A 15,750-nucleotide genomic window follows, 5' to 3' on the forward strand; every position below is an offset into this window, starting at 1 on the left:
AAAGGAAAACATTTCAGAATAAAAGGAGGAGATAATTATATTTCTACCCATATTTCTGTAAACCCTCTGTCCGTGGTTTCTCTCATACAGTAATGACACGTTTCAGGTTTTATTGATTGGAAGCCTGCCTGACCAGCAGAAGAGACAAGCAGAAGAAATTAAGTTTTCCACTTTTCCATGGAGCTTTGAAAACAGCATTAAAATTCAAGCTGATGTACTTTGAGTTGCATTTTTATCAAAGCATATCATGGAGGTTTTATAAAGATCACAGAAATTTCTCATGAGTTCATGAGAAATTTAGTTCATGAATACAGAACTAAAGAGCTTCGTATCGTGATCTGTGTTTTTTGTGTTTCTTCTGAGTCTCCGTGTTGTCCTGTCTCCCCTTGATTAGTTCCCAGGTGTGTCTCGTTCCCTGATTACCTCCTGTGTATTTAGTGTCACCTGTGTGTCTGTGTCTTTGTCGGGTCCTTGTCTGAGCTGTCATTTTGTGTATACCCTGTGCTACCAGTGCTGAGCCTTGTTTACCGCTCTGCTGTGCTGACAGGTGTTTGGACTGTTTTTGGATTGTTGTACTGCTTTTTTCATCATTAAATCACCATCATTTTTCATCTCTACCTGGTTTCTCAGCGCTTGCCTCACCACCACTCACCGCAATTCATGACACTTTGATGGAAAAGAGGTGGAGCAGAGATCAATGGTTATTGCCAGAATAGGATAGAACAGAACAGAATAGAATAGCTTTCATTATCTTTCACTGGGGATATTCAAAGAAATTAGAGAGAAGAAAACCCCAAAACATATTTTTTAAGTAAATTTAAAACATGAAATATTTGGGACTGGACTAACATTTCAGTATAGAGAGTTTGGTTTCTACCATCCAACTTCTTGTATTCCATGATGTGGCTTTTCTTATCTGGTAAATGAAACGCAACAGTTCAGTTACAACACTGGCCTCCTCAATTCACTATTTTAATGCTAATAAGCCCAAAACAGAAAATCTTGCTTCTTGACGTGAAGCTAAAGATTCAGTTTTTGAAGTGGGGAGTAAGTCTTTGTTGTGAGACTGTGCAAGAAATCACAAGCTGTTTAAATTCAAACTGAAAGTTTGTCTCCTGAAATGTGTTTCCTTGACAAGAACAGCAAAAGAGCAACAATTGATGCCGACATTTCCTTTTTTCTTCAAACATGAGTCAAATGGATCCTATGCGTTGTGTGTTAGACTGCATTCATCTTCTTGTCTTAAAGATGTTTTTCAAAAATTAAACATGACCCACTTTAACGGCACCAGACAACGACTTTGACTGTTACAATTTCTGACTGCTAATAATTAATGCTTTTGTACTCCATTTTCTTTCTGGCATGACTACATAGATAGAAATATTTTATTTTTCATAAGATGCAAACAGCATTGAAATGTGTGAGAAGAACTCACAGAAAATCAGACACTTATTCTTTCTGATCCATTTTCATACATCTCTGTGACTTCAGCTAAATAAGACCTTGTAGTGAAAGCTGAATATATTGGGGAAAATAACAGGAATGCAGAGTATTGTTAACAAAGAAGAAGTTAGACAGCTTTTTGATGTTTTTTTCCAGAACCCTCCTCAATTGCTGGCACCCCTGGGAAAGATGTGCAAAAATACTGAATCTTTTATTGCAGCAGCACAACGGCAAACTGAAAAATTTAGGGACATCAAACCTTTAATTTGAGAAAAAATATTCAATGAGGGAAAAAAATCTCTTATTAAAAACAATTGTGTTTAACAAGACAACCAGTGAAACATCAATTGGCACCTCTAACATTTCCTAAATAACAAGTAAAGAAAATACAGTTTCTTTTGGGTATAAATCAGATTGGAATAGAGAGCTACTCTTCAAAATGGGAAAGACTAAAGAACATCCATGCAGTTTGCAGTTTTGGCAGATGTGTGCAGACCTTCCTGCATCCAGGAATGCAAACCAGGAATGTTGAAACCAGCTTCATAATCTCGTTTAAACATGAAGGATTGCCCTGCAAAACATCAATGCAGTTTTTGCGTCTTTGCTGTCCCTGGCAGATAAAACAGCAGAGCTCTCTTTAAGGTGTTGTTGTTTTTCTTCTAGCACTTCTGTCACCTTGTTTTCCGTATTTGCTGTGTGCATAGCCCCACACTCTCACTGGGAGTGTTGTCGTCTCTGTGGGCATGCACAGTTAGTCACTAAAGTCTGGGCTGCACTTAGATATTGGTGTGGAGATATGATGAAATTGGCTAAAGAGAGGATATCAATTATAGGTCAGGAAATGACAAAAGACATAGCTCATGCCCCCGTAGGTCCGGTGGAGGATCTATGATGCTGTGGGCTAGTTTCTATTCTAAAGAGCATGGCATAACTTGTTGGGCTGCATGATGCAATATCACAAAAGCTGTTCTAGAATAGCACATATAAAATCCCGAAAACTGAAAATGGCTCCTTATTTTGTTTTTCATAAGGTTAACGATCAATCAATCTATCCAGTTTATTTGTATAGCTAATTTCAGCAACAAGGTCCTTTACATCATATAAACACAAAATCACAGAACACACAATTGAAGCATCGCATTTTGTCAAGTGCCATCGTTATGCATCAGAACGTTAATGTTTAATTTGTGACGTTTCAAAAGCAACTCTAAACAGGTGGCTTTTTAGTCTAGATCAAAGGAACTCAGTGATCCAAAACTAATGAACAAATCAACCCAGAAATTGTTCTCCAGCTCAACGTTATCCTCACTCCTTGTGTATCTCAGCTCCTGGAGCTAAATGCTATAGGAACGTGTACACTGTATCTCTTTAAGTATGTAGTCAGACCTTATTAGTTACCCTTGATTAAAAACGATTCACTTTCACATTTTCATTTTTACTCACATGTACATAGAGGACCCATTTCCTACCAAGCAACCTATTTAATGAACATTATGACTTAGACCTGAGATGAACCGGGTCTCTGTTTGACAGTTATGGGAGTGTCACCTGTGGGGATTTTGAACAAGACCCTTTTCCACTAAATGACTAGAGGATGCTCTGCAATCCTCATAGCAAATCTAAGATGGCAAGTTGTCCTGAATCAAACTGTCCCGCTCTGTTTGTTGTGGTAGCCGAGTCATAGTGATCCTCTTCTCAGAAGGAGGGTGCCTCCCCTTCCTTCTTCAACGCCCTGGTACTCATCAGTTTATCCTGAGCAACGACAGCGGTAGCATTAGATATGCCACGCTGCACACTTTGCCTTCATACAATGCGTTTGTTTTGTGTTTTTTTTTCTTTTCAGTCTGACCCAGTGAACCTCTATCGTGCCGTGCACATTATATTCCTGCTTGTGTGTCGAAGAGGAAGCATGAATCAATGACATAGAATTGAAAAGGGAAAACACTGAAAGTACACAACGAGGCGGGGAATAAGCCCAGATGCTGCCGGGGACCCCCCCTCTTCATGTTCTGGAAATTCACAGCATTTCAAGCACAAACGTTTTTTTGTTTTTTTTCTGACTGGCTCGTCTTTCAGATTACAAACTTAGGAAGGGTGTTATTTTTAAAGGTTTTCCCTTTTGTTTTTATATGAGCCTTTAAGATTGTGATGTTGGACTGGAGCTCAAAAGCACAAAGAGTTTGTTTTCCATGTCAAAGGGTGGACAAGGAAACAACAGGTCTTAATCACCTGATTTTCTTCAATGGAAGAGATAAGATGAGATATTAAAGAGAGTTTCATAACCTCACGTACTTTCGGTTCTTTATAAGCGACTACGGAGGAAATCAGAATTGAAAGCCCCTCTGACTGTTTTTTCAAAAAAGAAAAAAAGAAGAAGGTAAATCTCTCTGTGCGTCTCATGCTCTGCAGAGATCCGTTTCCACGTGGGCCTGACTTCATTCTGTTTTCCTGTCATACGTGGGATATGCATGAGGCCTGATAGACATACAGCTGATACGATCAGATATAATTTCCAGCTCTTGATGGCGTCATCCTCCCTTGATCTCTCACTCTACAAAATGAAACGTGTGGCGCCGCTGGGAACATTTCACACAAACCCAGCAGACTCGCTGTCTTACACCACTCAGAAGACACGTGGTGGATTCGCTTTGTTATGTTTTCGTAGACTAAAAGCAGCACTTGTTTCACATTATGTGATGGACTCCTGCACTTTACACAGCAACACAGTGACATTTGTTTCCCCCAATCAAAAGTCCTGGGTCTAAAATTAGCTGATTTAAAGGAAACGTGGGTGCAGCGTCAGAAGCGGAAAGACCAACAACGCTGGTTAAGATTTCATTCCACAAACCACCTTAAATATGCACACAGACCTCTTAACTCTTTATGTACTGAAGTTATTGCACTTTATCTACTGTATAAAGCAGCAGAACTAGACAAACAACAAACAAACAAACAAAGCCTGGAGGGGCCTTTCATTTCATCAGAACTGTATTTTCTTAAAATGAACAGATGTTTTTATGTCAACTTCAGGTTCTTTAATAGAGGAACAGCTGTTCCCATTTCTTGGTTTTGGTTAATAACAATGAGAAAGGATTTGTTTTTTCAAGCTATGTAGGTGATTTCCATCAAGTTCTAATTACTCATTACACTGTATAATCTTACATATTTACAAAAACTAAACTTGTGGAGGTAGAAAACAAGAACTGTCAGGCCTAAAAGAAACTATAGTCCACAAAACTTGCCTGAAAGTCTCTTGTTTCGGAAGAAAATGGAAAAACCCAGCAAGTGACCAATGAAGCACTACAGAAAGCTCTCCTGGGTTAGAGGAATCATGTCATGATTTGTGAAATCAAAAATTGAGAATATTTTTTGAATGGGTCAAACTTTATTAGTCTTGTAAGTTTTAGAATTTGGCTAAAGAAACACAAGCAAATGAAGTGTCTAAACAAACAACTTGACTCATTTCCACCAACTATTTTGGCTTTAACCCTTGTTTTGGTTTATGATTTGGAAAACACTCCTACTTCAGTTCTTCTGTTTTGTTTTTGTGTGTGTGCTCTATCTTTTCAAGCCCCTGGTCAGTTGTGGCAGAAGAATGTTTGCTGGAGATTTCTTCTCGTTAAAGGGGAGTTTTTTCTCTCCACTGTCACCACGTGCATGCCTTGTATGGAGGATTGCTGTAGAGTCAACGACACAACTCAACCACTGGCGGGTCTCCTTAAACAGAAAACTTTTCAAACAAATTTTAAAAATAAGATAAATTTGACAGCAGTGTTAAATAATTAGAATCGGTATAATTGGATTGAAGATAAATGTTTTGTTAAGTCCTTCAAGATGACTTGTTCTGAATTGGAGCAATGTGAATAAACTAAAATTAATTTTATTAAATGAACAAGGCTGACGATCAAGTGTGGAGACACCTAAAGGGAACAGCAGGAAGAAGAAGAAACAAAATCCAAAATAGTAAATGCTGCCAATATGTAGTAAACACAAACCCAACGAGCTGATCTCTAACATAGAATTGTTTTCACCAAGTCTCTTCAGAATATCATTGAACAACCAATAGGTTTAGCCACAACTTTTCATCATAAATTGATGCCATCCTGGAATCTTCAAAGTATCAACGTCTTTATGAACTCAGTGTGTTATGCTCAGAAATTTGTCTTGCTCTGATGTCTGTGAGTATAGTTACAAAGAAATGTATGTGATTAAATTAAGATTGTGTTGAACTCTGAAATCCAAACGTGCGTTTCATTAAATATTATTACATATGAACACCTTTATTATGAAATGGTCTTAGAAGGATAGTTTGTTTACATTCTCAGATTCCCCCTGAGTCTAAAGTACATGGCAGAATCAGTTCTGTCTGTCTGCCACAAGGTGATGATTACAGTTTTCCAAAGTCCAGCTCTGATTGGTCGATCAGGCCCTCTTGGCAGCTTCTTTCTACAGAAACTGCCAATTCTCCTCCCGACCGCTGCTTTTTGAGAAACATACAAACAGAACCCGAGAATCAGAAATCTGAATGACTTGCAACATTGTGTTGCAATAAATGTTTTCAATTACATCACACACTGGGCTACATTTGTCTAACATTGTGTAAAATGTCAGCAAAGGTTTTGTTTTTTTGTTTCCTTAAATTGATTCTGAGTCTAAAGTGAGGAACTTCGAGGAAACCGTAAATGCAAACACAATGAGTAACCAGAACCACATTCCTTTCCAAGTGACCAATTCTAAGTTGCAAAACATCTACTGTCTGGACCACAAAATGTCTGTAACAGTTTGAGAAACTGATAGATAAAAGGCGATTCCAACTTTGGTTTTCTAATCCTAATTTTAATCTGTCCCATACTCTCCCCTTCAAATACATGCAGGAGAATGCATATTCCTCACCCATGAAAACCTTTTTTATTTACCATTTAATTATCTTAGACATTACTTTACCTTCTTTCAGGAAAAAGCTTCCTATGGAATCATGACTATGTTTCTTTTTCTATTTGTGTATTTTAATACTAATTAGTTGATAATAAAGAGCTCACAATAGTGTAATTAATGAGAAAATAAATTCATGGTTATCATTAATACTTAAATATAAAATGAAATTACCTTATGTTTTTTTTTCTAATCTGTGTGGTCTTTGTGACGTCTAATAAGTTTTAGTCTTGGAAATTTACAGTACATCTTTCCTCATATTCATCAAGGAAAGATGAAAATGTTATCTTTTACAACTGATTTTTGATTTCATGACAATGATTCATCTATCTTCCATATAGTAGCTTAGCCTAGTTTATAAGTGCCACAAATTCTATGATTTTATATGTTTCAAAATACAGAAACAAAGTTAACTGAATCCCACAGAAACCAAATCAGTTAATTAGTGTAGTATTTAGAGCTTTTGATTCATAAAATAAGATTTGATAACTTTATGGGTTTTTTTTTTTTTACAAGGAAAAAGTCTCTAAATAACATTTTCTAAATAATATTGAAAAAGCTTTAAGAAAATGTCTCTTTAAATATGATTTTGCATATTTAAAGAGACATTTTGGTGTTTGTTTTTTTTTTTTTCTTACAATTTCAAAAATAAAACACAGGATTGAATTATCCTTATTTCGATGCAATTTGATCCGTTAAAAATAACAAAAATGTCAGCCAACACAGTAACTATATGAAATCCAATCTATTTTATTGTCAGAATTATCATACAAATAAATACCGTTCCTGATGACAACACAAAATCCAGTGATGGATATATTTGACAATTCTTTGGAGTCAGCTTTAAAGTTATACTTCTGTTTTTGAATTAAAAAAATGTGCATAAGAGTTTCAAAACCTTGCAATATAAGTCATAGATTTTTTTTTTAAATGCCTAATACTTTTTAGAACAAAATCAGCAGATTTCTCAATCCTTTTTTGTCTTATAAGAAATTAAATAGAATAAGGTTTACAAATAAAAATATTTGTTTGCAACCTTTATTTTGCTTCCCTAATCTGGATCTGGAACAAGAAATATTTATAAAAATAATGATCAAATTTCCTTTTAGTTTACTAAACAAGCAATATCCCCATCTAGTGGTGTGAGCAAACTACTGCATCCACTTGTTAAAACACGAAGGTATAGCTTTGCAAACAGTGAAAAGGGTGAGTGAAGTTGTCAAACGTTTTTGCTGTTAATGGACTTGAGGGTTCAATTTTGTAAACCATAGTTTTTAAAATCCTGTACTGCTTGCAGGTGTTTGGACTTTCTGAAGCACAGTAAAATAATTCGAAAGTGAGTTTTGATCTCACCTAAACCTAAAGCAGCCACCAGTTGCCGCTTGAGCTAAAGCAGCCAGCAGTTTGTTTCATGCAGAGGTACCTAGCTAATTAACATTTGAGCAAATACCTGATGAAAAGGCTGAGAGAATATTCAGTAATCCTGATCAGTCAGTTTATTTCACTTACACTGTATTCATTAAGTCACTGTATGCCCAGAGCTGTAATCAATGTCAACTTGGACATTTGAGACAGCGTCAGGTACAGAGAGGATGAGAGTTTGATGGTCCAGACTTTGGACTGAATTCTCCTCCTTTAGTTTGGCTCTGATTTTTGTTTGCATGGTTGACTAAGAAAAAAACTTTATTTTTGAAACACTCGTGACTTTGAAGAAAAGTGTTTTGGTTTGGTCATCCAAGAAATAAAAAAATAATAATTTCACATAAAAATATTTTTTTAAAATCTGGTTAATGATTCTTTCCTTATTTATTTATTTATTTTTTAAATGATTGATAATTCAGAATTTGCTTTCTCTGAAAAATGTTGTAAATTGATGACTGCCTTTTCAAAACATAATATGAGTTTGATAAAAAAACATTTTAAAAAATGTAAAAAAACAAAACAAAAAAAAACCTGAGCATAACAAACCAAAGATAATTCAACACATTTGCTTAATCTGTTGTACCAGTTCATCCTTAACAATAATTAGTTTTAAATTCAGTTCAGTCATGTTTATATAAATTAATTCAACTTCAAAAGTTTAAAAATATAGCCATATGTCATGACATCATTCATAGGTAAGTGTATGCATCATCCGATTGTCTAGCATTTATTCTGAACAGTTCATATGAGCAGTGCTATGTTCATATAAACTGTATTTTACGGTGTTTAAATTATCAATATACCTGCCCTCATTCACAATTTTGAATGCTGTTGTTATATGAAAACAATGCTGAAACTTTGCACAGTGGTTTATGGAAGTGCTTAACATGAAAAAAAAACACAGTTTTCTCATGCACACCGGATATCGTGTTAGCATCCCATGGGTGTCAGAGTAGTAGCCAATCAGGAAACGTCCACAAACTCAGACTAATAGAGAATGGTTGTAGAAGAATATGAGTATGAACCATGTCCCCTTAGGCTTCACAGTAAATAAATAAAACAGGTAGAAATTCAGCAGATGTCAGCTGGTGGTCAGACCAGACACTTGCATTCTCACGCTCTTCAGAAAGCAGGAAGTTGTGCTGCATTGATCAACATCTGTTATCAGTAGTTTTGTGGCACCAACACAGCAAGCATTGTGAAAGGCAGCAAGAAAACAAAGAAAAGAAAATGCAATTAAACACACAAACTCAAATACATATTGATATTCTGAATGAGTAGGCAAAGTACTGTTCTTACAACGTACTACAACAACAACTACTACACTACTACTACTACTAATAATAATAATAATAATAATAATATACAACAAAACATTCTGTGTGAAAACCTACGTTTCAGTCACTGCATGACTGTGTCATAAAAGTGCATTGTGACTGATGTCTTCAAAGTGACATTTGCATGTAAAATGTAATAAATTTGGTTATACAAACCTCTGTGAATACATCCATTCAACTATCAGGCTTATGCAGAACCATGAAGAGACCATCACTTAGGCTTCTTAAAAATGAAATATAATGCTATCAGAGAGCCAAAACGTTCCACTTTATTTCAAATACAGATTTACATGTCCTTAGAAACCTAAAGGTAAAACTTTGCTGCTTTTCACTTAAGAGTTTATGACCCTGTGATGGACACATTTGTTCACTGAGCTATTTTATGCCTAAATGCATGTTTGCTCAACAAAAGCGTCGTATAAAATTGTTTGAACTGAGAGCAAATGCCTTTTACGCTCTAAATGTTAAAACTGTTTGTCTCTTTTGCAGATATGATTGGAAGTAGAAATGAATGTTGCAATCACACACAGGAAAGAGAGAGAGCAAAAGAGAGAGAGTGAAAGAGAGAGAGAGATGTTAAAAGAGCAAGCAGGAACTCCCTCTCCTAGGTGTTGCTCCATTTCTTCCACACTTGAGGAACATTGAAAAGGTAAGCAACCGAATCTTTAATTAAATAGTTGGCTTTTATTCCCCAGGTTGTAAATTGTCTTTAATTGTCATTAGTTACTATGGATTCTAGGGAAAAAAACCTGTTATGAGCTTGTAATCTCAGCTATAATCATAACTTTGCTGCGGGTAAAGATAAAGTGTTCATTAACACAGGAGTCATTGCATGCAGCTACACACAAACAGGTCTGAATGCAGGTTTGAGCAGAACCCTCAGGATCGCTAAATGTACTACTAATAGATTCCTTTCACCTTAATCACTTGTGTGGCTGTACCTACTATGTGCAGTTGTTAATTAATGATAGAACATTGTGGGGAGAAAAAGAAACATTATTGGGTCACATACTGTTTGAGCCCTTTACGTTGGTTCCTTAGTATAATTGTTCTTGTAGAAAACAGAAGAGGATGACAGAAAGGAAGTAGGTGGTTTCAGTCTGGTTTGAGTTGAGGACATCAGCTTTTTCTTCATTTTAGACAATATATGTGCAACCGTTCTCATTCTGTCTCTTTGCAGAATCAGGGACAGGTGTGGTTTTTTTTCCAAGCTCACATCACCTCCATGGCTGACGAAAATACAACACAGGTCCCCGCTAACTCCAGCAGCCAATTGCAGGGCGACGCTTCCAGAGGAGTCCAAATTACGGTCACTCTGCTTATTTTTCTGGTAAGAAATGTTCCACCTGAAATTATCTACAAAACCATAATATGCACGACGGTGTTGAAAAGGAAACTGCATGACTAAAAATGTACTGGTTCGTGCTCACTGTCTGTTGTATTTATTACGAAAACTGTTTGATGGACGAAAGCCGGAGAGAAATCAGGCAGTAACATGTGATGTTTAATTGGAAAATCTAAACCTCTTCCTACGCTGTTTGGTTCCTGCAGGTGGGCGTACCTCTGAATGGGTTGGTGGTCTGGGCACTTGGACTACGGGGTCGGCGTCACCTGCTGCGCAGAGGCAGCACTGAGGAAACGCGTGCTGCCAGCAGTTTCAGAGTCTACGTCCTGAACCTGGCCGTGGCTGACCTTATCTTGCTCATGCGGACTCCTCTTATGGTTGGCTATATTGTTAACAAGTACAGTTGGCCATTTGGAAAGGTATTCTGTCACCTGATAATGTTTCTGCGATGTTTTGGGCTGTACGCCTCTGCTTTCCTCCTTTGTGCTGTGGCTTTGGAGCGTTGCTTGTGTCTACTCAGGCCTGTGTGGGCTCGACTGAAACGACCCACCTGGGCTGTTCCTCTGGTATGTGGAGTCCTATGGCTGATGGCCGTCATCTTTTCTGTCCCCTACATCTACTTCGCTGAACTGAAGAGAGTGTCCGGCAAAGACCATTGCGTGGAGAGCGGAAGTTTTAATCTAGGGTTGTTTCTCACAGAAACAATAGCTGGCTTCATATTGCCTCTCATGGTATTCGTGGCAAGTAACTTGGCCGTTTTGCTCACCATTAACAAAGCCATGCCTTCAACACCCACTGGCACAACGCCATCAATGGCACGCAAGATGACCAGGATGTACCATGTGCTCTTTTCTACCATGGTCCTCTTTCTCACCTGCTGGGTCCCCTACTTTGTCTGTCGCTTCGTGCAAGCCCTGGCAAAGGAAAAGTCTGATTTGTACAACTCAGCACAGTTGGCCGTATATATCTCTCTGTTTCTGGTGTACATCAAAAGTGCTGTTAATCCTGTGCTGTACGTGTTTGCTGCCAGAGGCCTGGGCCGGGCCATCAAAAATTCACTCGTCTCAACAATTGAAAGACTTTTCAATGAGGATTCCTATGAGTCCATCCGAAGGAAGTCCCTCAAGAACTCCCAGATCTGATCCAGATGTTAAGAAATGTTTTGACATAATACTTATTGACAACCTCATCCATCCATTTTCTATCCACGCCCAGGGGGGGCTCCAGTAGCCAAGGGGCAAGAGAAAGTGTTCACCCTGTACAGGTCACCAAAACTACACATGACAACAATGTACAACTTAAACTCAAGAGCAGTTTAGAGTGGCTGATTAACCTAATCGCTGTTTTTGGACCGTGACAGGCCACCAAAATACCTGGAGTGAAGTCTACATAGAAAGGGCATTTGAGCCCGGGACTTTCTGTGAAGCTTTGATTGATTTTTATTATTATTATTATTATTTGTAAGATTTCTTGTCCTCCCCTTAGACCTTTCCTGCTTCCCCCAATATGAACATTGTAAATAAAATCTAAGGAATGTAACCGTGAAGCACTTTGTCAATGTTTTTCAATGTGTATAGGAGACAGAGAAACATGATTTTATAAAATGTATTTTGAAATTCTGTGTTTGTGAAGCTATTAATAAAGATTGTTTTGTTGCAATTTTTTTTGTTGGCATTTAATGTACGTGTACATCTAATACCTTAAAAAAGATTTAAATACCCCCAGAATTTTTTTCACACTTCAACCACAAATTTAGTGCTTTTGATTGGGACCTTTATGTTCCAGATTATAACAAGGTAGTTTGTAATTGTGTAAAGGCTTTTATTATATTTGCAAGGCATTTCATGGAAAGGTACCACCATATTATATATTCTTTATATAATATACAATAATATATATTTAATATTCTTTAGCCTTAAGGATCAAATTAGATTTTTTCTTTTTGAGTGAGCATATTTTTAAACTAATGGTAAATTCCCCTCACAATCATATTCTACATCAGTCAAAAGTTGTTAATGTCTTTTTCATACTAACAGAAAAGTGAAAATATATTTACCCATCCTCCATGTCTGTATAGATACATCAGAAGAAACAACTTGTCGATTTTAACAAAAGAAAACAGCAGCCTTTCTCAAGTTCAGGAGTTTGAGCAATTAATTTCAAAACTCAGTATTGCCAAATCATTTCCTTGAACTAGATGACTTCTCTTTTTATCTGCTTCTGCTGCATTCATTTTTACCAAAGAGCATGGCATCATTTATAAACATACCAAATGCATTTCAGCTAAACTAGGCAGCCCCATCCGACTAGAGGAAAAAATATCCAAAAATAATTGGAAAAAAGATGCAACAACATAGTTATTTAAGTGTGCACATCTCTATATACTTTCTTAAAACACCTTTTTGTTCTATTTTAGCATTCAGTCTTGCGGCATGCTGCCACCTCTAACTACAGGCTCTGGTTGTATCAGAGATGGACGAGGAGCTGAGTAAAGAGATCTGATGGATCTCCTCTTGAATGTAAATAAGACAAATGAAATGATTTTTTATTTCAGGAGAAACAGGGTTCGATCAGACCCTATTTCCATCATGGGAGAAGAAATGGAGGTGGTTGAGGAATGTAAATACCTCGGTGTTCACCTGGACAACCGACTGGACTGGAGATTCAACACTGACGCGTCTACAAGAAGGAGCATAGCAGACTTTCATTACTGAGCAAGTTTAAGTCCTTAAAGTCTTGCAGCAATGTGCTGCGTATATTTAGTTGTGGAGATTGCACTTTCTTCTCCAACATCTGTTGGGTAGCAGCATCAGAGCCAGGGACTAAAACAGCAACCTGAAAAATATTATTCTGGGGATTTCAATGGAACCTCCGGAGATGATGATGCAAAGAGGAATTCTTCATAAAGTCATAAAAATGTAAAAACCCTGAAAATCCTCTTCATAAAACTGTTATACAACAATGGTGTCTTCAGTCTGAGGGTTCTTCAGATTCACAGTAATGCATAGAGCTACAGGAGATCCTGTCTGCGCACATTCAGCATCTGAGTCATTAATGAAATTTGCGTAATATGAGTTACAACATTTAATTTAGTTTTTTCAGCCCATGACACGTTTTTCAACAAGACTTCTGTCTTACCTCTGTTCAGACATATGGAGGATAAAAAGAGAGTTGTCACATGTGGATCTAACCAGCATAAGTTTGAAATTGTTGCAACTCCTTCAGTGTTACTGTAAAAGGTCTGTTTGGGCATCTGACCAGATTCTGTATTGTCTTTTTATTAGTTTTTTAGAAAGATCCTGTTTTAATACAGTCCTTGTTGTTCCACATTTTCTCCAGGTATTGATGATCATCTTAATTATGACCCAATATATACATATTTCTCTAGATTATTTTTTGTAACCTTCTCCTGGCTTATACCTTTGTACCGTGAGGGTCTTTGGATATTTGTAATCTCTTTGTAAATTAAAGGATGAACTGGAGCAAAAGTGAAAAAAAAAAACCCTGACAGATAGACTTTAATTATGGTTTACCAGATTCTCTATAGCTGATGACAGATGTGTTCACAGAAAGACAGAATGCTAAATTAATACATAAGGTAGACCAATCAATATTTAGTTTAATCAAGTTACTGTAGCTTTAATATTTTTTTAAACATTCCCCTCAAACATATCTGCTTGTTTTCCAACTGAACTTTACACAGTCTACATCACGTTAAAGTTAATTTTTTCTCATGTTATTGTGTTTTATTACACCACAAACAGCTGGCATTTTGACAGAAGTGTGTAGATGTTTTAATGTTCTCTGTGTTTGATCCAGTTCTCCTCTGCTTGTACTCAAATTCCTGACTTTCAAGATCTTCTGGATAAGTCCTTTTGGCTGTTATCCGATCTGGGTTAGTGAGGATAACAGGGGATTTGCAGCAACAGCCCCAAGGCATTGGAGCACTCTTCAGTTGAGAAGAAAGTGTCACTCTTCTACCAGAATCTTTTTGTCAATCTTGCCTTTTGGTGATGGTTGGATTCATTTTTGGAGATGACTTTTCAGGAATGAGCCAAAAGGACTTATGGACTAGCTGCTAGGTGTGTGTCTTTTCATCAGAGGGCACATTCCTGCCTGTGTTCAGGCTTGCAGGAGGCCGGGGCGTGATTAGATATTAATTCAGGACGCATCTTGCCTGCATGTTCGTGACACTCGGAAAATATATGGAGGCAAAAGTCCCAAAGTCAATATCTTGCCTCAAGGAAAACAGTTGTATGGATTCCAACCGGTATCACATCACTATGCTGGAATGCAGCTGTGCTTAAAAGGAAGTGATACCATAGTATAACTATGTTTAAAGAAGTCGTAATATTGTGCTGAATTAATACTTTCAGTTGGAAAAAAAAACCGTTTCAGTTCACATAACTAGTGGTTACATCTTATAACCTCTTAAATGCAGAGGAGGCTTGCAGACGCCTTCATTGCTTTGGGGCTAATAATATGAATTTATTTTTTTCCAACAAATATTTATTTAAAAAAAAAACAATACAACTACTGACTCACTCTGGATGGCATTGATTTGGTCATCAGTGTAAATTTAGAGAATCATAATGTCATTATAGACCACGGTATATCCTAGTTTAAACTCCTTTCTCCTGCTACTCTCTGATCTGTAATATTTCCAGCTACTCCTGCCATTATCTGAGTCTTAGTTCTCTGTTCCTTGTCTTCAGGCCAATGCTTCTGTGTCACTTTTCTGAACAAACTCATTACCGGCTCCCGGTTTTCTCCCGGCTCTTGCTTTAACCTAGAAAGCTATTACGGTCATTAACTACTTGTGCTTGCCTTATTTTTCTTTTAAACCAAAAAAAATAAAAAATACTCCTGGGTTAGTGCTTCTTTGTTTGTTTTTTTTTCTTCGTTTTGTTTTCACTTCCAGGTAATCACTAGCAACTTCCCACTTTTATTAAACCAAATTAAGAAAGGCATCTCTTTTCTTCTTTCAAATAAACCTCTTCCGTTCCAATGTTGCTCACTCAGGATGAGGGATTGCTGCAAAGTAAATCAGCAGGGATTCTTAGACAAACGTTTCTCCCAGCTGTCATTACATAATCAATTGGATTTGACTACTTTGGTACAAGTGGGTAATGAATACGTGCATCTGGAAAAGGACAATATAATTGAATTTTACTGGAATAATTTTAACTGATCTACATTTGGGTTGCATTGGATTCTATACAGTTAGATATGCAAAAGATGCATTTCTCTAGTAGATTAGTTATTTCTTAA

General features: G+C 37.0%; 1 protein-coding gene across 2 annotated transcripts; it reads left to right on the forward strand.

The window, feature by feature from the left end:
* The first annotated feature begins 8,346 nt into the window (after positions 1 to 8,346).
* LOC122822717 (C5a anaphylatoxin chemotactic receptor 1) lies at positions 8,347 to 12,138 on the forward strand. 2 transcript variants are annotated; one of them, XM_044101581.1, is made up of 4 exons: positions 8,347 to 8,492; positions 9,624 to 9,783; positions 10,315 to 10,464; positions 10,686 to 12,138. In XM_044101581.1, exons 3-4 carry the CDS (start codon positions 10,360 to 10,362, stop codon positions 11,619 to 11,621), a joined length of 1,041 nt encoding a protein of 346 aa, XP_043957516.1. In that variant the 5' UTR covers positions 8,347 to 8,492; positions 9,624 to 9,783; positions 10,315 to 10,359; the 3' UTR covers positions 11,622 to 12,138. The 2 variants fall into 2 exon arrangements, with proteins under 2 accessions (XP_043957516.1, XP_043957509.1); XM_044101574.1 differs by lacking the exons at positions 8,347 to 8,492; positions 9,624 to 9,783 and having other exon boundaries at positions 9,966 to 10,464.
* The last annotated feature ends 3,612 nt before the right edge of the window (positions 12,139 to 15,750 follow it).

This window comes from Gambusia affinis, linkage group LG02, assembly GCF_019740435.1.
Source record: "Gambusia affinis linkage group LG02, SWU_Gaff_1.0, whole genome shotgun sequence".
NCBI lineage: Eukaryota > Metazoa > Chordata > Actinopteri > Cyprinodontiformes > Poeciliidae > Gambusia > Gambusia affinis.